The 19,827-nt window shown below is 47.8% G+C and overlaps 4 protein-coding genes and 1 long non-coding RNA gene across 6 annotated transcripts; 4 read left to right on the top strand and 1 right to left on the bottom strand.

Moving 5' to 3' along the window:
* Positions 1–477: 477 nt before the first annotated feature.
* On the top strand, positions 478–2,338 carry LOC124467438 (putative transmembrane protein ZNF593OS). The gene is made up of 3 exons (XM_047019722.1): positions 478–617; positions 1,206–1,264; positions 1,703–2,338. The coding sequence occupies exons 1-3, from the start codon at positions 506–508 to the stop codon at positions 1,850–1,852; spliced, it is 321 nt and encodes a 106-aa protein (XP_046875678.1). The 5' UTR covers positions 478–505; the 3' UTR covers positions 1,853–2,338.
* Positions 2,339–3,669: 1,331 nt separating this feature from the next.
* LOC124467375 (Na(+)/H(+) exchanger beta-like) lies at positions 3,670–13,260 on the top strand. Its single transcript, XM_047019653.1, has 12 exons — positions 3,670–4,305; positions 5,404–5,867; positions 6,918–7,168; positions 7,276–7,493; positions 7,604–7,800; positions 7,908–7,997; positions 8,265–8,335; positions 8,439–8,612; positions 11,127–11,280; positions 11,655–11,756; positions 12,045–12,114; positions 12,281–13,260. The coding sequence occupies exons 1-12, from the start codon at positions 3,972–3,974 to the stop codon at positions 12,517–12,519; spliced, it is 2,364 nt and encodes a 787-aa protein (XP_046875609.1). The 5' UTR covers positions 3,670–3,971; the 3' UTR covers positions 12,520–13,260.
* Positions 8,619–11,120, bottom strand: LOC124467376. 2 transcript variants are annotated; one of them, XR_006956077.1, is made up of 3 exons: positions 10,819–11,120; positions 10,521–10,590; positions 8,619–8,817 (listed from the first exon to the last, which is right to left on the bottom strand). It is a non-coding gene; the product is annotated as an uncharacterized LOC124467376 (long non-coding RNA). The 2 variants fall into 2 exon arrangements; XR_006956078.1 differs by having other exon boundaries at positions 8,619–8,777.
* A 279-nt stretch (positions 13,261–13,539) lies between the features above and the next one.
* LOC124467369 (fatty acid-binding protein, liver-like) lies at positions 13,540–14,639 on the top strand. The gene is made up of 4 exons (XM_047019647.1): positions 13,540–13,693; positions 14,013–14,185; positions 14,284–14,373; positions 14,474–14,639. The coding sequence occupies exons 1-4, from the start codon at positions 13,627–13,629 to the stop codon at positions 14,522–14,524; spliced, it is 381 nt and encodes a 126-aa protein (XP_046875603.1). The 5' UTR covers positions 13,540–13,626; the 3' UTR covers positions 14,525–14,639.
* A 2,887-nt stretch (positions 14,640–17,526) lies between these two features.
* LOC124467245 (gap junction alpha-9 protein-like) lies at positions 17,527–19,066 on the top strand. The gene has a single exon (XM_047019447.1). The coding sequence runs from the start codon at positions 17,537–17,539 to the stop codon at positions 19,064–19,066; it is 1,530 nt and encodes a 509-aa protein (XP_046875403.1). The 5' UTR covers positions 17,527–17,536.
* Positions 19,067–19,827: the final 761 nt, after the last annotated feature.

The raw sequence follows: 19,827 nt of genomic DNA, 5'->3' as shown, positions 1-19,827 counted from the left end.
ACAGAGTTTATAGTATTACTAAGTAAAGGTTTTCTTTTGTATTTCATGTGACTTCTTGTGGTTAAGAAAGAGACCTTATAGGTATGGAAACCTCACAGTGCTATCAGAGATGATGTCTTACGTAACAGTAAGCATTCAATCAATTATTCAGAGCGTTTCTTACATGTTTGTCTCCATACTGATGTCCAGAATGTTATTCACAACTGGTTCACCTTCAGATTACTGTCATGAAGGGGTGATTAAGGCCTGTTACCGGGCAGATGACAGAAACACTGGTCCCAATAAAGTCTGGGTGAGTTGGTTCTTTTGTGTTACATAACCCTCTGCAGTGCATTACCACACATAACCCTTCAAGCGTGCAACATGCAGCCTCACCCTCTCTGTCGTTTACTGACTACACAACCAGATCTCACTTGACAGGGAAAGGGTTTTCCACCGTGCTGTAAGTGTGTCTGTGTGATGGTGTTCTGCCTGACTGAGTCCATTCACCCCATTGGATGGGACTATGGAGGACAAAGGAGGAGAGACACACATTAGTTCTCTCAGTGACCCTGTGATTCAGGGTCTTTTCAGGGGGCTCTGGTTGGGTCTCTGTCTAGTCGCTCGGCTGCTGCGAGGTGAGTTGTTTCAGTTCACCTCCTGGATCTGTATTCTCTTTCTTTGTGAAAAGCCGTTAGTTTAAGATTTTATGGATGTTAATACTTTATTGACTTTTTTGGGGGGGGTTGGTATGTGTCTCTGCCTTTGGCTTAATCTGTCCTTTACTCTGTTGCATCAAATAAAGTCAGTTTTTTCCAAAAATATTGATTGATAGGATTAATCGATTTTTCAAGATGTAAGAACCTAAGTATCACTAATAGGGAGTCAGGTGGCTGAGCGGTTAGGGAATCGGGCCAGTAATCAGAAGGTTGCTGGCCAGATTCCCGACTGTGCAAAAATAACGTTGTGTCCTTGGGCAAGGCACTTCACCCTACTTGCCTCGGGGGAACGTCCCTGTACTTACTGTAAGTCGCTCTGGATAAGAGCGTCTGCTAAATGACTAAATGTAAATGTAATTGGGTGGGTAGTGGATGTGCTGGGGGATGTGGTGGTTATTATGGGCTGTACAGTGTTTGTTTTCTACCAGATCTACAATACCTGATGAGTGTAATATAAATGTTACAGTGCAGTGGTCATGTTGTTGTTTGGTGCCTGTGTTCTGTCAGAGTCTGTCATGATCCTGAAGCTGGGACGGCTCACCCCTGGATACTTCCGTCTCCTCCAGGTTTGTATCTGTCATTAACACCCCTCTTATTCTGCAACTGTGTGTTTGTCAGTTGTGAAATGAATGTTGGCTTCAGGGAATGTGCCGCTGCGTTTGTTCACAGCTCAGGGGAACGGAATGTTTTAGTGAGTGGCAGGTGCAGACGGCATGCATCATGTCACCTTTATGAGTACTCATCCTTTTGAACCAAACCTCTGCTTCTGCTACTTAGAAGTTGGTGCAGGAACAGCAGAAAGAGATGTAATCTGGGAAGTGTTTTATTGTGATGACAGTGTAAGTGTTTCTTGTGATCACAGTGTTGATAGCATGACCACTTGACTCAAATGCTTCTCGGCCACTTAACCATGCTCACCTACTGCTTGAGGTACCTCTAGTCTGTGGTGGATGTTATCTCCTATTAATCAGGCATGGTGTGTGTGTGTGTGTTCCCCCGCTCAGAGCCAGGTGTCAGGTGAGGTCCAGATGCAGGGTCAGGGCAGCCTGGTCAACCCTGTGGCCCTCATGATGGCCTCCGTGGGCATCGGAGTGTCTCTCTACAGCGCCCGCCGGATGTCGCACACAGCCCACCTCAAACAGCCTGCTGCCTGAGGAGGCTGGACCAGGAGCAGGGAGAGAGAAGTGGACCAGGCGGAGGGAGAGAGAAGTGGACCAGGCGGAGGGAGAGAGAAGTGGACCAGGAGCAGGGAGAGAGAAGTGGACCAGGAGGAGGGAGAGAGAAGTTGACCAGGCGGCACACCACCACACACGCCAGTGGTTAGGACCTGTAACAGACTTGAATTTTAGACTCACCAAGCAGTATGGTTCAATGGGTATGTGTTGGTTGTTGTCGATGAAAGGTTGTGTGTGTTGCTGCAGGGATGTTGGATGTTGGGAGGGATGGTGAGGGGTGGAGTAAGAGCTGCTGTGTCGGCCATGACAGTTTGAGAGTGTTTGTGATGTACTGGAGGGAAACATGGAAGTGTCTGAAACTATAGAAACACCCAGAATAAGAATACTTTATAAATGTACACACCCATGATCCTAATTCAATATGATATGACCTGCACACATCCTCTAAGGCAGTGGTTCTCAACCCTGTCCTCAGGGACCACCTGTCCTGCATGTTTGAGATGTTTCCCTGCTCCAACACACCTGATTCAAATGAATGGGTCTTTATCTAGCTCTGTATAAGCCTGGTAACGAACATGCATTTGAATCAGGTGTGTTGGAGCAGGGAAACATCTAAAACACGCAGGACAGGTGGTCCCTGAGGACAGGTTTGAGAACCACTGCTCTAAGGTGTCTGTACTAGTGGCTGAAGCACACTTTAGAATATCTTGAATTAAGCATAAGGCACACCACAAACCAGAGAGGTTATTTTCCTCGACCCTACAATTCAACATTTGAGCACAGAATGAGACACGAGCAACATGCTGAAACTCTTCATGTCTTCTGCCACTATAAACCAGAAAGCAAACATTATGTTTTATCTATTAATGTATTTTACTGTATTAAAATACTAGATTTTAAACAACTGAATATCAAATAAAGCTCACATTGCATCCAAAAATTTAAGCATATATTTATTAATCTTAAACCTTATGTTGACGGCTCATTCTGTAACTGAAAATGTTTTCTATACTGGTAAATGTACAGGTGGGACACTGGGACAAGCTGCCCAGCTGTCTGCCTGTACTAACTCAGCCGTTCTGCTCAGTATCATTCTGTAGCCTACGTATTTCCTTAGTTTCTACTTTCACGGGAACGTGAGACGCTCATTCAGTCGCCGTGGGAACCGATGCTGGGAGCGGAGGTTTGACACTGTGGGAACCAGCCATGTTCGAAGTTCACTGTGTGCTCAATTAAACAGTCTAATCCTTAGCATTCGGCGTATATTCATCATGTTATTAAACAGATCAAGGCTGGTCACCCTTCCCCAGATCTGTGCCTCGATACAATCCTGTCTCTGAGAACCACTATAGGCTACCTTGGACAGTATCAGACATCCCAACCTGCAAAAATTCATTTCAGCTTCCATGTAGGCTGTTGTGTTATACGGCCCTACGGCGAGGGAGAGGCAGCTGGAGCCGCTGAATCTCTGAACACAGGCGGGCGTTATGTTCCCTCCCCCGGCACAGACACAAGACACCCCTCCTCATTAGTTTCCCTCTGGGGTGCAGTCAAAGCATTTTAAGGGATGTATTTAGGCTATTATACCATCCCTGAATACATTTTACTCTAGTACAAATACAGCCTAACATATTCATGGTCCAGACACTACATTCTTAGGGAGTAGGCTACACTTTTTTAAAGAAGTCCCTTGATGAATGGGGCTATTTGTTAGGCTAACCGAAAGAGTCTACTGTCCATGTTTCCCCTCCTTGCCAGTAGATGTCACTGAACATTACTGTATTCTTGGAGCTAACGAAAAGGACGACCATTCACATTAAAGAAACAACCAGCTTATCTTAGATGTTGGTTGAAACCTTGTCCTAAACTTGCCACAAAGATTACCAAAGCAATACAGTAACACTCGCGACGTCGCATTATGCAGCAACTGTCTGATAAAAGTGCAGTTAGTTTAACCGTGACTTTTTTTTCTGACGCAGATGCGTAAAACGAATAGTCTACTCGAGGATGATTCATCAGTGGAAAAGTATACAGACCAGAATGCCACCCGGCATCATTAGCAGTTTTAATCTTCAAATAATTTATCAAATGGATTTGAATGTGCGAAATTTGGCTATTTGAAATGCATGCAATCAAATGTGCCGCTTCGGGTGGCCACATACGTTTTATTCAGTATCACAAAGGTATTTTGGTTTTATTTGTCATCTTGGCTATTTTATCACGAGGTGTCTACGCGACCGAAAACCATGACATTTCAGGCAACGAAACATCTAGCAACCCAACTGACAAGACAGAAACCTCACACAATACAACTTCAACCAGCTCTGCTCACCACAAAAAGGCTTTCCCTGTCCTCTCTGTAAACTACGATCACATCCGAAAGCCTTTTGAGATCACGCTATGGATCCTTCTCGCCTTGCTGATGAAACTTGGTGAGTCCCACGGTGTGACACCTTTAGGGCTTTTCCTCCCGTTACTCCATATTAGCAATACCTGAAATATAGAAGTCGGCATAATAACTTCCAGATTGGAATGCCACCCATCGGACCTTTTCACCGTAACTTGTTTGTCAGTCATCTCCTGTAATTATAGTATCCTACAACCCAGTAGACCCATTAGACCTAATGTAGCACAGACACTTATATCTGTCACGCGTACGGCCTGAATTTTGTCACTAATTAGAGTTAAGTGATTTTTTTCCTCGCAGTCATAGGCCTAGGTTGGCACATTATTCTAGTAAAAAAGACAGAATTTGCCAAACGTTTGGGACCTGTGGTGATGAGCATTAATTGAATTTCGATTCAAGGAAAGTAATATGAGTGTGGGGAGATATGTTGTGACTTTCCTGTGCCAGCACGTATTCAAAAATCAGATGAGTTAGCCTGTTTGAAATGCATGCCGACAAAATGCCTCGGACCATCCTGAGGAAAGGCATCATGTTACTCTATGGTGTCTGGGGCTGCGGCTGGTGAGTGAAGGCTTATCTAGACGGCCAGCTGCTCTTAGCAGGACAGATAAGGAGGCGTACAGGAGTAGGAGGCTGCTACTCTGGAGCCCTGGAGAGCACAGCGTTCTCAAGTGTTACACTGAACTTTCCTTCAATGTACTATTAACTAGGAGACTTCCTGTAAAGGATTCACCTATTCCAAGGTATGAGCTGTGTTTGAAATCCATAACAGTTGGAATGATGTCACAACATGGGAATGCTGTCATAATATGGGGTTGACTGAAGGGGTCGTAGGGCAATTTTCTTGAATCGAAAATGATCAAATGTCAGTTTTAGTGCAGTTGTAGCGGTAACTGCACAATCAGGACCAACTCTCTAGAGCCTATGCATCCCTCAAAAGAAGCACAATCTTTCAGGCCCCTGTAAGATCCCTACCTACCTGCGGAGGTCTAGAAGGAATGGGCTGGCATGTGTCTGCAACCATGAGCCCTTTAGACGGCAGGTTTTAGGCTGTTACCCTGACACAGTGACACCCTGACAGAGCTTGATGGTGCCCTGGTGCTCCCCCTTCCTCCCTCCCCAGGGTTCCACATCATCCCCCGAGTGTCAGGCGTGGTTCCAGAGAGCTGCCTGCTCATCGTGGTGGGGCTCCTGGTGGGAGGCTTCATGAGGGCCATCGGAGAGACACCTCCCATCCTGGACTCCAAGCTGTTCTTCCTCTACCTTCTCCCGCCCATCATCCTGGACGCTGGATACTTCCTGCCCATCCGGCCCTTCACCGACAACATGGGCACCATCCTGATGTTTGCCGTGGTGGGCACGCTGTGGAACACCTTCTTCCTGGGAGGCATGATGTACGCGGTGTGTCAGCTGGAGGGCTCCCCCTACCTGGGCCAGGTGGACCTGCTCTCCTGCCTGCTGTTCGGCTCCATCGTGTCGGCCGTGGACCCCGTGGCTGTGCTGGCCGTGTTCGAGGAGATCCACATCAACGAGCTGCTGCACATCCTGGTGTTTGGGGAGTCCTTGCTCAACGATGCCGTCACCGTGGTGAGTGGAGGGGGAGGGGCAGGGAGAGGCCGTCACCGTGGTGAGTGGAGGGGGAGGGGCAGGGAGAGGCCGTCACCGTGGTGAGTGGAGGGGGAGGGGCAGGGAGAGGCCGTCACCGTGGTGAGTGGAGGGGGAGGGGCAGGGAGAGGCCGTCACCGTGGTGAGTGGAGGGGGAGGGGCAGGGAGAGGCCGTCACCGTGGTGAGTTGTGTGGATGTAGACAGAAGGGAGGACTCATGACAGTGTGAGGTTACTGTTTAAGACGCTTGCCAGCTAACTCTCACTTTAAGTTTGGGGTTAATCGTTAGATGTTAACAGGTCTTCCTGATGCTGACTATGTCCAGTTGGAGATGATTTCACTTGGCTCTGTAGTCTTGGATTGTGTTTGTCTCTGTTGACACGATCCTCTCCACTGAGTCCTGTCAGGAGCCAGACTAGGTGTTTGGTCTCAGCAGAGAGACTAGTGGCAGACACCATCAGTAACATGCAGCCTGTCACACAAGGTGTCACTGGTTCCTTCGACCATGATGTCTCAGCATAGGACAGGCCTCATATCAGACATTTATACAAGTATTTCTTGTCTGTCTGTTTGTAACTCAGCATATGACCTTGTCCTCGTGGGTCTTACAAAGTGCCAATAGCCCACCCCACCTCTAGACTTCTCTGCAACGTAATCTTGCCAGAACGAGGCATATGGTGTTTAATGGAGCAGAACAGCAATGAGAGGGCATTTACTGGCCCTGATAGAGTTCACTGTGCCAAATATCAGGGGGTGAATTGGAGACAGACCAGCTGTCTACGGAGACAGAAAAACGATATGACAGTACTCCTAGCAGTCCACTGTTTCATTAGCTTAACACTACATTCAAGTTTATTGATTTTGAACAAGAAACTGGATCCACAGTAGAAGCACCAGCGGCCCTTTGCTGCACGTCCTAATCATGCTCTGCATGCCTCTCCTGGCTAACTGCACTTCACCAAAAACAGTCCAATGAAGCATGAAAATGCCCCAAAAGATCTAAAAGTGACAGTCTGACCCCCTCTCCTGCAGGTCCTGTACCACCTGTTTGAGGAGTTTGCTGACGCTGGCTCTATGACGGTGCTGGACGCTGTCCTGGGCGTGGCCTGTTTCCTGGTGGTGGCGCTGGGTGGCCTCCTGGTGGGCGCCGTGTACGGCGTGCTGGCAGCATTCACCTCCCGCTTCACCTCCCACACGCGCGTCATCGAGCCGCTGTTCGTCTTCCTCTACAGCTACATGGCCTACCTGTCAGCTGAGGTGTTCCACCTGTCTGGCATCATGTCGTGAGTAGCTGCAGGGGGAGCTGTCTGCTACACCAGACTAATGGACACTGGGGCTGGCGTTTAGGCGTAAATACATCCTACCTGTCCTCTGCTGCTCTCTGTTCCAGGTTAATAGCATGTGGGGTGGTGATGAGGCCCTATGTGGAGGCCAACGTATCCCACAAGTCCTACACCACCATCAAGTACTTCCTGAAGATGTGGAGCAGCGTGAGCGAGACGCTCATCTTCATCTTCCTGGGCGTGTCCACGGTGGCCGGCCCACACACCTGGAACTGGACCTTTGTCATCGTGACCGTCATCCTGTGCCTCGTGTCCAGGGTCATGGGTAGGTACAGGATGACAAACCACAACAATATGCGATGATAAAGTACAATCAATCAATAAATATATGATATTAAGACCATACAGTCTAATCTCAGAATGTGTCTGTTCAAGGTGTGGTGGGCCTCACCTTCATTATTAACAAGTTCCGTATTGTTAAGTTGACCAAGAAGGACCAGTTCATCGTGGCCTACGGTGGCCTGCGAGGTGCAATCGCCTTCTCCCTGGGTTACCTGCTGACCAATCACAAGATGAGGAACTTGTTCCTCACCGCCATCATCACAGTCATCTTCTTTACTGTGTTCGTTCAGGTGAGGTGGCATATTCAAAACAACGTGGGTGGGCGTGTGTGTGTGAGGGTGGGTGGCTGAGAGGTCATTAGCAGCTGTTGTGTTATCTTTGCGGGGTGTGTTGTCAGGGCATGACGATCAGACCTTTGGTTGACCTGCTGGCTGTGAAGAAGAAGAAGGAGAGCAGACGTTCCATCAACGAAGAGATACACACCCAGGTGAGAGATACACACCCAGGTGAGAGACACACACCCAGGTGAGAGACACACACCCAGGTGAGAGACACACAACCAGGTGAGAGATACACACACCCAGGTGAGAGATACACACATCCAGGTGAGAGATACACACACCCAGGTGAGAGATACACACCCAGGTGAGAGACACACACCCAGGTGAGAGACACCCAGGTGATGAAGGAAGACTTGGTATGCATGTTCATGTGAACGCATGTTCATGTGAACGCATCTCCTGTGTGCCGTCAGTTCTTGGACCATCTTCTGACAGGGATCGAGGAGGTGTGTGGCCACTACGGACATCATCACTGGAAGGACAAGTGCGTACCGGTCTGAACGTGTGGTGTACCTAGACAACAAGGGCCCGACCACCATGTTGAGCCGTGTTGTCTTCTGATTCCACCTTGTTGTTTGTGGCACTAGGCTGAATCGCTTCAACAAGACCTACTTGAAGAAGTGGCTGATTGCAGGCGAGCGTTCCTCAGAGCCGCAGCTCATCTCCTTCTACAACAAGATGGAGCTGAGGCATGCCATGGAGCTGCTGGAGAGCGGCAGCTCAGCCAAGCTGCCCTCCCACCCCTCCACTGTGTCCATGCAGTACGTACCTGCCCTCCCACCCCTCCACTGTGTCCATGCAGTACGTACCTGCCCTCCTACCCTCCACTGTGTCCATGCAGTACGTACCTGCCCTCCTACCCTCCACTGTGTCCATGCAGTACGTACCTGCCCTCCTACCCTCCACTGTGTCCATGCAGTACGTACCTGCCCTCCCACCCCTCCACTGTGTCCATGCAGTACGTACCTGCCCTCCCACCCCTCCACTGTGTCCATGCAGTACGTACAGTGCCCTCCAAAAGTATTGGAACAGTGAGGCCAATTCCTTTATTTTTGCTGTAGACTGAAAACATTTGGGCTTGACATCAAACGATGAATGTGAAACCAGAGATCAACGTTTCAGCTTTTATTTCCAGGTATTTACATCAGGATCTGATGCACAAATTAGAAAATATCACCTTTTTGTTCGAACCCACCCATTTTTCACGTGAGCAAAAGTATTGGAACATGTGACTGACAGGTGTGTTTTGTTGCCCAGGTGTGTCCTATTACATACATTATTCAATCAATAAATACCACTGAATGTCTACACTCAGGTTCAGATTGGGTAAGATAGGTTTTGTCTATGCAGACTGTATTCAGAGGTGAAAACAACATGAAAACCAGAGCGCTGTCTTTGGGTGAAAAACAAGCAATTGTGAGTCTTAGAGAAGATGGAAAATCAATCAGAGCCATTGCAGAAACATTGGCCATAGCCAGTACAACCATTTGGAATGTCCTGAAGAAGAAGAAAACTACTGGTGTACTAAGTAACAGACGTCGAACAGGTAGACCAAGGAAAACATCAGCAGTTGATGACAGAAACATTGTGAGAGCTGTAAAGAAAGACCCTAAAACAACTGTTAGTGAGATCAGCAACAACCTCCAGATGGCAGGAGTGAAGGTATCACTATCTACTGTTCGCAGAAGACTTCATGAACAAAAGTACAAGGGCTACACCAGAAGATGCAAACCACTCATTAGCAAGAAGAATAGGAAGGCCAGGCTGGAATTTGCCAAAAAGTACAGAGATGAACCTCAAAAATTCTGGGACAAAGTTTTATGGACTGATGAGACAAAGATTAACTTTTACCAAAGTGATGGAAAGGCTAAAGTTTGGAGAAAGAAAGGAACTGCTCATGATCCCAAACACACAAGCTCATCTGTGAAACACGGTGGAGGTAATGTCATGGCTTGGGCTTGCATGGCTTCTTCTGGGACGGGCTCATTAATCTTCATTGAGGATGTAACACATGATGGCAGCAGCAAAATGAACTCGGAAGTCTACAGAAACATTTTGTCTGCCAATTTAAGGAAAGATGCAACCAAACTGATTGGCAGAGCCTTCATCATGCAGCAAGATAACGACCCAAAACACACTGCCAAAACAACAAAGGAGTTCATCAGGGGCAAGAAATGGAAGGTATTAGACTGGCCAAGTCAATCTCCAGACTTAAACCCTATAGAGCATGCATTTTACCTGCTTAAGAGGAGACTGAAGGGAGGAACCCCACAAAACAAACAACAACTGAAAGAGGCTGCAGTGAAAGCCTGGGAAAGCATCAAAAAGGAAGAATGCAAAAGTTTGGTGACGTCAATGGGTCACAGACTTGCTGCAGTTATTGAAAGCAAAGGATTTGCAACTAAATATTAAGTCTTATTCACTTAAATATGTTTTAAGTATATCTGTTCCAATACTTTTGATCACATGACAAATGGGTGGATTCAAACAAAATGTGATATTTTCTTAGTTGTGCATCAGATCCTGATGTAAATACCTGGAAATAAAAGCTGAAACGTTGATCTCTGGTCTCACGTTCATTATTTGATGTCAAGCCCAAATGTTTTCAGTCTACAGCAAAAATAAAGGAATTCGCCTCACTGTTCCAATACTTTTGGAGGGCACTGTACCTGCCCTCCACTGTGTCCATGCAGTACGTACCTGCCCTCCTACCCTCCACTGTGTCCATGCAGTACGTACCTGCCCTCCACTGTGTCCATGCAGTACGTACCTGCCCTCCCACCCCTCCACTGTGTCCATGCAGTACGTACCTGCCCTCCCACCCCTCCACTGTGTCCATGCAGTACGTACCTGCCCTCCTACCCTCCACTGTGTCCATGCAGTACGTACCTGCCCTCCTACCCTCCACTGTGTCCATGCAGTACGTACCTGCCCTCCTACCCTCCACTGTGTCCATGCAGTACGTACCTGCCCTCCTACCCTCCACTGTGTCCATGCAGTACGTACCTGCCCTCCCACCCCTCCACTGTGTCCATGCAGTACGTACCTGCCCTCCCACCCCTCCACTGTGTCCATGCAGTACGTACCTGCCCTCCCACCCCTCCACTGTGTCCATGCAGTACGTACCTGCCCTCCCACCCCTCCACTGTGTCCATGCAGTACGTACCTGCCCTCCTACCCTCCACTGTGTCCATGCAGACCAAACATCAACAAAACATACTCAATATGAATAAAATGTCATAGAGGATGGTAAATCAGTGTTTGTGTTGTGTCAGGAACATCCAGTGGGGCGGCCAGGATAGAGAGCAGCCTCGTATCTGTGAGGGTCGCCAGGAGGAGATCAGGAAGATGTTGAGGGGGAACCTACAGAAGGTGAAACAGCAGGCTGGTGTCAACAGCATCTCACCCCAGATCAAGACCAGACAGAGGGTAAGACACTACCCTGGTCCCCACAGCATCTCACCCCAGATCAAGAGGTCGCAAGCTCAGATCTTTGGATGAAAGCGTCTGCTAATAATGGATGTCTCCCTGTCCTCCTCTCTTCTCCTTCTCTCTCCTCCTCCTCTCCTCTCATCCTCCTCCTTCTCCTCTCTCCCTCTCCTCTCTCCTCCTCCTCTCCTCTCCTTTTCTCCTCCTCTCCTCCTCCTTTCCCTATCCTCCTTCTCCTCTCTCCTCCTCTTCCTCTCCTCCTCTTCCTCTCCTCCTCCTTTCCCTCTCCTCCTCCTCCTCTCCTTTCCCCCTCTCTTCTCCTCCTCTCCTCCTCCTTTCCCTCTCCTCCTGCTCCTTTCCTCTCTCCTCCTCAGGTGCGCTCCTACAGCAGACACACGTTGGCTCTGGATCCGGAGGAGGAGGACGCGCTGTCAGAACTCCGGCTCCGCAAACAGAGAGTGGACATGGGGAGGAGGGTGAGTGAGGGGGGAGGAGGGTGAGTGAGGGGGGAGGAGAGTGAGTGAGGGGGGAGGAGGGTGAGTGAGGGGGGAGGAGGGTGGACATGGGGAGGAGGGTGAGTGAGGGGGGAGGAGGGTGAGTGAGGGGGGAGGAGGGTGAGTGAGGGGGGAGGAGGGTGGACATGGGGAGGAGGGTGAGTGAGGGGGGAGGAGGGTGGAGATGGAGAGAAGGGTGGATGGAGTGAGGGTTGGAATCTTGTGGTGAGAAACCAGGGTTTGTGGAAAATGACATCCTTCTTACTGTAGATGAGCCACTACCTCACTGTTCCAGCCAAGCAGGACACCCCGCCTATCAGGAGAGTCCGATTTGAATCAGGTGAGTCTGTCTGGCTTGTTGAGCTTGTAGTGGCAATGAATGCATTTTAAATATGTACAAGAACATGGTGTTATCCATTAAACGCATAGCGTTATCGATAAAACATGTATTATCGTTGAACAGTATTGAATGTGTTGGCTGATGTGGTCGTTATTGTGTCCCCCAGACAGCCACGGTCTCAGTAGTGTGGACATGCCGACGCAGCGCTCTCTCCTCTCTACGAGGCTGACGCAGGAGTCAGACAGGACAGGTCACCAGAACACACCCCCGAGCCAGGGCTGGGAGACGGGCGCGGCGTCGAGGGCTGACCACAGCCAGCGACAGCCAGGCCAACGACGGGTCCGGTGTCTCAGTGACCCGGGCCCTGAGGAGGACGAGGAGGAAGGCCTCTTCCCGTCTTGTTGATGATGCACTCCCTGTGACCTCTGAGTGTTACGTGCTTAGAGAATCACCACTCGTTTTACTGAAACCTATTTATCATGTGTCTGTGCTGTTGATATTAATCTGTGGGAGAATAACTTCCACTGGTCTCATGACTTTTGATGAGAAACGAATGATTTGGTAGTCCTTCACTTTATCAGCATCGTTATTTCTGTGTTGACACTGTTATTTTTCACATTTAAATATCAAGAACAGCTACATCATGACATGATCAGACATGCTGATTGCCTTATTGTGCTGATATCAAGGAATAAGAATCTGTCTTTCAGCCCTGCTGTCTTATTTACTAGCTTTGCACTTCATTCACTGCCTGCATGAATGACAACGTGTTTTCTCAGGGATTGCAACACGGATTCACAACAATATACAGATCGTACGCCGAGGTACTTCACAGACAACTTGCTGTAGATATTATTTAAAAACAAGTGCACTGGCAGTTTAGAGTTTTTTTGTTGTTCCAATAGGAAGCAAATGAGTGTGAACCAAAATGTGTGCTAATATATATCAAAGGAATGTCTCCAGTCATGCCTTGTCTTCTGTGGTAGAGGGGGGCATGCATCACCTGCTCCAGCATTGTCCTAAGGTCACCTTGCAATTAATCGTTATTGTAAAACAAAAAGTGTGCCAAGCTCAGTATTTTTATACCAGAAGAGAAGGTACCGTGTTCTTTGTTTGTTTTCACAAAATAAAGCTTTACAGAATGCACTGGAAACATGTCACCGTTTTCATTTTCAAAGTGACCATGTAGATTTTCCCTTTCCAAATGATTGCTTATTAATCCATGCAGTGTGAAGTGTTCGTTTACAACGGAGGTGCTTTGTGACCAGTATGCATCCCGTGGGTCACTTTGACATGCGGACAACGCCGAATAACAGGGAATTGGAAATCCCTAAAATGCCAACCGTGTGTGTGGGCGTGTGTGAGTGTGTGTGTGTGTGTGTGTGTGTGTGTGTGTGAGTGAATGTGTGTGAGTGAGTGACGCCTATAGCAACATGTCAGTGATGATCAGGTAGTGTATGTTGTCTGCCGGTGCCTGAGGCTAGCATCATACCGAGGGAACAGTGAACAGAGATGGACTTCAGCGGCAAATGGGAAATCTATGCGCAAGAAAACCATGAAGAGTTCCTCCAGAAAATGGGTAAGAGCTCTAAATGACAACTGATGTTTGTACAACTATATATAATGTATAGGACTATATATATTGTGTAGACCTGTATGTATAGAATTGTGTACAGTAGCCTATATAGGCTACAACTTTGAGTATAATATTTATAATGGTAATCTACATTTAATGTTTGGAACTAAACTTTAGACTTATAAATACACTGTATGTATAGAACTGTGTGTTTACTGTATAGAACTATACAATAGGCTATATGACTATATAGACCTGTATATTGTCTAGAAGTTGAAGGAAGTATCAGAAGGATCTAATGCAGCCGTTGTGTTTCCGTTAGAAGTACCTCAGATGTTGGTGAAGATGATGAAGGATGTGAAGCCGGTGACGGTGATCGAGCAGAACGGTGACGACTTCACCATCAAGATCCAGACGAGCCTGCGCAACGTCACTAACTCCTTCACTGTCGGGAGAGAATCAGAGATGACCTCCATGGACGGGAGGAAGTTTCAGGTGATATTTATAATCGGATGATTGTGTTTTCTGAGTGCCTAAACTTAGTTGCATGTAGCGTGTACACAGGTGTTTGTGTGGATGTATTTTATCTTCAGTGCACTCCGAGTCTCGAGGATGGGAAGCTCGTAATTACTACGGAGAAATTCACCAACATGAGAGAAATCATAGGGGAGGACATGATTGAGGTACAGTTACAGAAAGAGTTGAACATCTTCTTAAAAAATATGACTCATAGTTTAAATTCCTTTCACCATAACATGTTTGTTTGGTATTCATTTCCTCTAGACGATTTCAGCGGGCTCCACAGTCATGACCAGGAGAAGTAGAAGGGTATAATTCTCTCAGCCTAACGGATCAGTCCATGAACCAAATACACCCTTTTGTTACTGTTGTGTCTTATGGGCTACTGGTAGGCAACAATAATTTAAATAAAAATGAACACATTTAACTGCATCTTCTCGTCCTTACTGTTCACAAAGATTTAAAACCTTACCCTTAAGGTAAATCATGATTTTACATTTTTAAGTATATTCAGAAGTGATTGTATCAACTGCACTATAAAACAACAACATGTCAATTATTTATTTTTTAAATCAAGAAAAAAAAGAGACAATTCTGGAAGAATACGATTTCAAATCCGTCAAATTGATGTATGGTCAAGGAAGAAGCAGGAGTCATGAGAAGGAGAGGTGAGTGTCAGAGAGATGCACCTCTGGTTCTTGATGCATGCAATCCTTGAGTTCGCTATACGACGACTTCGACCCAGCCTTGACTTCCCATGATCCTCAGCAGGAGGTGTCCCATCTGCGCTCTCCATCCCCATCACGGTCTTACTGACGGTCTTACTCGCGGTCTTACTCGCGGTCTTACTCGCGGTCTTACTCACGGTCGCGCTCGAGGTACTAGACGGGACACAAGTCGGGAGGACACAGATGCTTCCACAACCACACCCCATCCTCTCTGAGTTCAGACCCATTAGGGCTGTTCCCCAACCACACCCCATCCTCTCTGAGTTCAGACCCATTAGGGCTGTTCCCCAACCATACCCCATTGTCTCTGAGTTCAGACCCATTAGGGCTGTTCCCCAACCATACCCCATCCTCTCTGAGTTCAGACCCCTTAGGGCTGTTCCCCAACCACACCCCATCCTCTCTGAGTTCAGACCCATTAGGGCTGTTCCCCAACCATACCCCATCCTCTCTGAGTTCAGACCCCTTAGGGCTGTTCCCCAACCATACCCCATCCTCTCTGAGTTCAGACCCATTAGGGCTGTTCCCCAACCATACCCCATCGTCTCTGAGTTCAGACCCCTTAGGGCTGTTCCCCAACCACACCCCATCGTCTCTGAGTTCAGACCCCTTTAGGGCTGTTCCCCAACCACACCCCATCGTCTCTGAGTTCAGACCCCTTTTAGGGCTGTTCCACAACCACACCCCATCCTCTCTGAGTTCAGACCCATTAGGGCTGTTCCCCAACCATACCCCATCTTCTCTGAGTTCAGACCCCTTTAGGGCTGTTCCCCAACCACACCCCATCGTCTCTGAGTTCAGACCCCTTTAGGGCTGTTCCCCAACCACACCCCATCGTCTCTGAGTTCAGACCCCTTAGGGCTGTTCCCCAACCACACCCCATCGTCTCTGAGTTCAGACCCCTTTAGGGCTGTTCCCCAACCACACCCCATCGTCTCTGAGTTCAGACCCCTTTTAGGGCTGTTCCCCAACCACACCCCATCCTCTCTGAGTTCAGACCCCTTTTAGGGCTGTTCCACAAGGTTTTGTTTTTTTCAATGATGAGGAAGAGGCTCCCCCGTTGTTACATTAGTGTATTTGTCCACTCTGTAAACAGATGCCTTCAGCAAAGTTCTGCATTGAAATGGTCAATATCTCCCCATTCAAATAACAAACCATCTCGATACTACTACTGGCTTATGTGTAACAACAGCTAAATAAGTATCTGGTTTGTGAAGCTGTTTTGTTAACAGACGAGTCACACTGAACAGCAGATTAATTGTTTTCCTTAAAATAACATTCAATTTAAATCTGCAATTAGTTAACCCAAAGGTTAGTTGTACAGGACTAATCCTATTGATTGCCTCTAAATGGACTAGATGGTGGTTAGCTGGCAGGGGGTCCTAATGAGATGCAGATGCATCCAAGCGTGAAGTTGGATGCAACCTATTGATCGTGCTACAGGAAAAAATCCATCGATCAGAGATTGGGGGGAAAAGTTGTTGAAAATGTGTATATGATATACTCAACAAGATTTAATTATATTTTGTTGCTGGAATAAACAAAAACCAGGGCCTAAGTTACCATGTCAGAAAACTAGCTGTGTGAAACAATCTGAAGAAAACAGAGGTCTGCTACTCCTGCAAACCTAATGGGTTGGTAGTGACTGGTGGCATTTTGCGCAATTAACTACACTGAAAAATTGAGAGACTGGTTTATCGTAAAATAAACGGTCCCAATTCAGTTTTTATGTGAATCATATAGGCCACGATTCAAGAGATCGTAGGGGAGACACTGTTACACAGCAAACTGCTATCACCAGCTAATAATCCAGTTATACCACAGTGAATGTTTCAGTATGATTAATCCAGCTGCAGAAGGCTGGTGGTGTCACCAGCGGTTCTCATGTCAGGGGCAAACCAGCAGAGATTCCCTGGTTGGTTTTGTATCTGTCAAGAGGGATTGCAGTGGTATGTGATTCAGATTACACGAGGATCAGACCGAAATTATACATTGAGCAATTGAATATCTGGCAGCCTCACATTCGCCTGGATGACTCGTTTGCCCCATCACCACCGTGTGTTCACAGTGCTGTAAGGTAATTGGCAACGGACCATACAGTATCATTGATGTATCTGAGTGGGCTACAAGTGACGTGCTCTTGGTTTAGTCCAGCTGGGTGTGTGTTTTTCATCAACTGTAGAGTGCAAATCGTTGCACACAACATTTCAAGTTTAACTGAGAATTATTCAGGAGAGGATAAAGCACTGTCCATTATCCACACACCCTTGTTTTGGATTCAACATATCTACATTTTATTTCCAAAATGAAAGGTAAGGTAACCATTTTAAACGTTGGAACTTTGCACTGTATGGTGGCAAAACAAACATTTTTGTCCACGTAAATTCAGAAAACGATGTACTTTCATAGATTCCATGGAAACCTTTACTGTATATTGTGGACCAATGCTGATGCAATATCACTTTTTTTTTATAAGTAACCCTGAAAGTGCACATCATTCTGTGTAATCGTTTTTATTTTTTATATTGTGCCCCTTTTCAAATGTTCTTCTTTTGATACAGATTTTTCATCAACCTAATTTAGAAGTACCTTTGTGAAAATGGGAGACTGGAACTTTCTTGGTGGGATTTTGGAGGAAGTGCATATCCACTCCACCATGGTGGGCAAGATCTGGCTGACCATCCTGTTCATCTTCCGGATGCTGGTGCTCGGCGTGGCGGCAGAGGACGTGTGGAACGACGAGCAGGCCGACTTCATCTGCAACACGGAGCAGCCGGGCTGCAGGAACGTCTGCTACGACCGTGCATTCCCCATCTCCCTCATCCGCTACTGGGTGCTGCAGGTCATCTTCGTGTCCTCGCCCTCGCTGGTCTACATGGGCCACGCCATCTACCAGCTGCGGGCGCTGGAGAAGGAGCGCCACTGTAAGAAGGCGGCGCTGCGGCGCGAGCTGGAGGGCGTGGACGTGGAGCTGCTGGAGGCCCGGAGGAGGATGGAGAGGGAGATGAGACAGCTGGAGCAGGGGAAGCTGAACAAGGCTCCTCTCAGGGGCTCGCTGCTCCGCACCTACGTGGCCCACATCGCCACCCGCTCAGTGGTGGAGGTGGGCTTCATGATGGGCCAGTACCTCCTGTACGGTCACCAGCTTGGTCCTCTCTATAAATGCGACAGGGAACCTTGCCCTAACGTGGTGGACTGCTTTGTCTCTCGGCCCACAGAAAAGAGCGTGTTCATGGTGTTCATGCAGGGTATTGCAGCCGTGTCCTTGTTCCTCAGCCTGCTGGAGATCATGCACCTGGGCTACAAGAAGCTGAAGAAGGGGATCCTGGACTTCTACCCTCACCTCCAGGACGACCTGGACGACTACTACGTGGGCAAGTCCAAGAAGAACTCTGTGGTTCATCAGACGTGTCTGGGGACCTCCGGGGGCCGCAAGGCCACCATTCCCACCGTGCCCAGCGGCTACACCCTCCTGCTGGAGAAACAAGGGAACGGCCCCAACTACCCCCTCCTCAACGCCTGCTCCGCCTTCGTCCCCATACAAGACGCCCCCAGAGCCAAACCAGGATCAGACACCAAAGAGGTGGTGATGCCCAGTTCTGTGGAGCACAACAGCAACTCCAACAACACCAGCAGCGAGGCCCGCTCCCCTGCTCCGGACCAGCACCTCTCCCCTGCTCCGGACCAGCACCTCTCTCCTGCTCCGGACCAGCACCACCCCCCTCCCTCCCACTGTGAGGATGTGGAGTCTGGGAGCCCTGAGTACCCCACCCTGCCGGTGGCCAGCGCCTCCTCCTGCTCCAGCCTGTCAGGCTTCACCAGGAAGCCGCGGAGGGAGAGCGCGCCGTGGAATTGCACCACAGTGGTGGAGGGGAACGGTTCAGACAGTGGTGACTCTTACCCAGGGAACATGAAGCCTCGCTGCAGCTTGGCAGCCAGCCGGACCAGAGCCTTCTCTAAGCCCGACCTCAAGAGACTGAGGAGGGCCCGGAGCCCAGACTCTACCGGGGAGCTGAGCTCTGCGTCTCAGCACAGCCACGACAGCCCTGCCGCCTTCTCTCCCAACCGCAGAGTGTCATTGGCAAGTAACGCCAGCAGCAGGCGAGCCACAACTGACCTGCAAATCTAAGCGTTAGTTAAATCACTTGTCTCATAATGCCGACAAAAACTTGCAGTACTGTCTGTATGTTTTAACGGCTGATTAATAAGATTTCACACTTCTGACAATTATTATGAGGGGTTCATCTTCACACTTGTGAGGTATATTGTTTTTGATAAAAACCACAATGTATTATAATATATACAAATGTTTTATACAGCTGGAAATTACCACTAGTGGCCCCTACTCCATGGTGTGCAGTCTAGGCTTCCAAAACAACACGTGCAGAGCAGTGGAAAAATAGGAGCAGAAAATCTATAATCCAGCTTTAGGCAGTCATTTGCTATTATGTAACCCTGAGGTCTAAATTATACATCCTCATGTGTGTGATGTCAATTTTGAACTCCTATCACAAGAAAATTACAAACAGATTTCTCTTCACCGTGCCGTACACATAAGCAGGTTTGTGTAATTATTGCAGTGCTGACAAGATTCCCCATCCTACCAATGTTTGGACCTTTAAATTGACAATATTGTTGTTGAAGAATCACAAAGTAGTTACATAATATTTTCAATTTGTTCTGTTTTTTTTCTCCAGATCTCGGTACTACAGATGTCCTCCATCCTGAAAAAACACTGATATGTTGTCTTAAAGTTCAATGATTATTGAAAACTTGTAAATATATTTATATCTATTGGAGTAGTGCTGTGTTTGGGATAATATAAATTTTATATGAAAAAGCAACCGTTTCTGAAACACTAATTATAGTAATGGATATATCAATTGTACA

The sequence above is a fragment of the Hypomesus transpacificus genome, chromosome 4, assembly GCF_021917145.1.
Source record: "Hypomesus transpacificus isolate Combined female chromosome 4, fHypTra1, whole genome shotgun sequence".
NCBI lineage: Eukaryota > Metazoa > Chordata > Actinopteri > Osmeriformes > Osmeridae > Hypomesus > Hypomesus transpacificus.
Note: the sequence above shows the minus strand (reverse complement) of the source record. Positions and strands in the feature narration are given on the sequence as shown.

Coding starts and splice junctions, on each gene's coding strand:
- LOC124467438 (XM_047019722.1), top strand. CDS start 506: ATGGAGGACAAAGGAGGAGAGACACACATTAGTTCTCTCAGTGACCCT. Junction 618..1,205: donor AGTCGCTCGGCTGCTGCGAG/GTGAGTTGTTTC, acceptor GTGTTCTGTCAG/AGTCTGTCATGATCCTGAAG. Junction 1,265..1,702: donor GATACTTCCGTCTCCTCCAG/GTTTGTATCTGT, acceptor TCCCCCGCTCAG/AGCCAGGTGTCAGGTGAGGT.
- LOC124467375 (XM_047019653.1), top strand. CDS start 3,972: ATGTGCGAAATTTGGCTATTTGAAATGCATGCAATCAAATGTGCCGCT. Junction 7,998..8,264: donor ACGAAGAGATACACACCCAG/GTGAGAGATACA, acceptor GTGTGCCGTCAG/TTCTTGGACCATCTTCTGAC. Junction 8,336..8,438: donor CATCATCACTGGAAGGACAA/GTGCGTACCGGT, acceptor TTGTGGCACTAG/GCTGAATCGCTTCAACAAGA.
- LOC124467369 (XM_047019647.1), top strand. CDS start 13,627: ATGGACTTCAGCGGCAAATGGGAAATCTATGCGCAAGAAAACCATGAA. Junction 14,186..14,283: donor TGGACGGGAGGAAGTTTCAG/GTGATATTTATA, acceptor TTTTATCTTCAG/TGCACTCCGAGTCTCGAGGA. Junction 14,374..14,473: donor TAGGGGAGGACATGATTGAG/GTACAGTTACAG, acceptor CATTTCCTCTAG/ACGATTTCAGCGGGCTCCAC.
- LOC124467245 (XM_047019447.1), top strand. CDS start 17,537: ATGGGAGACTGGAACTTTCTTGGTGGGATTTTGGAGGAAGTGCATATC.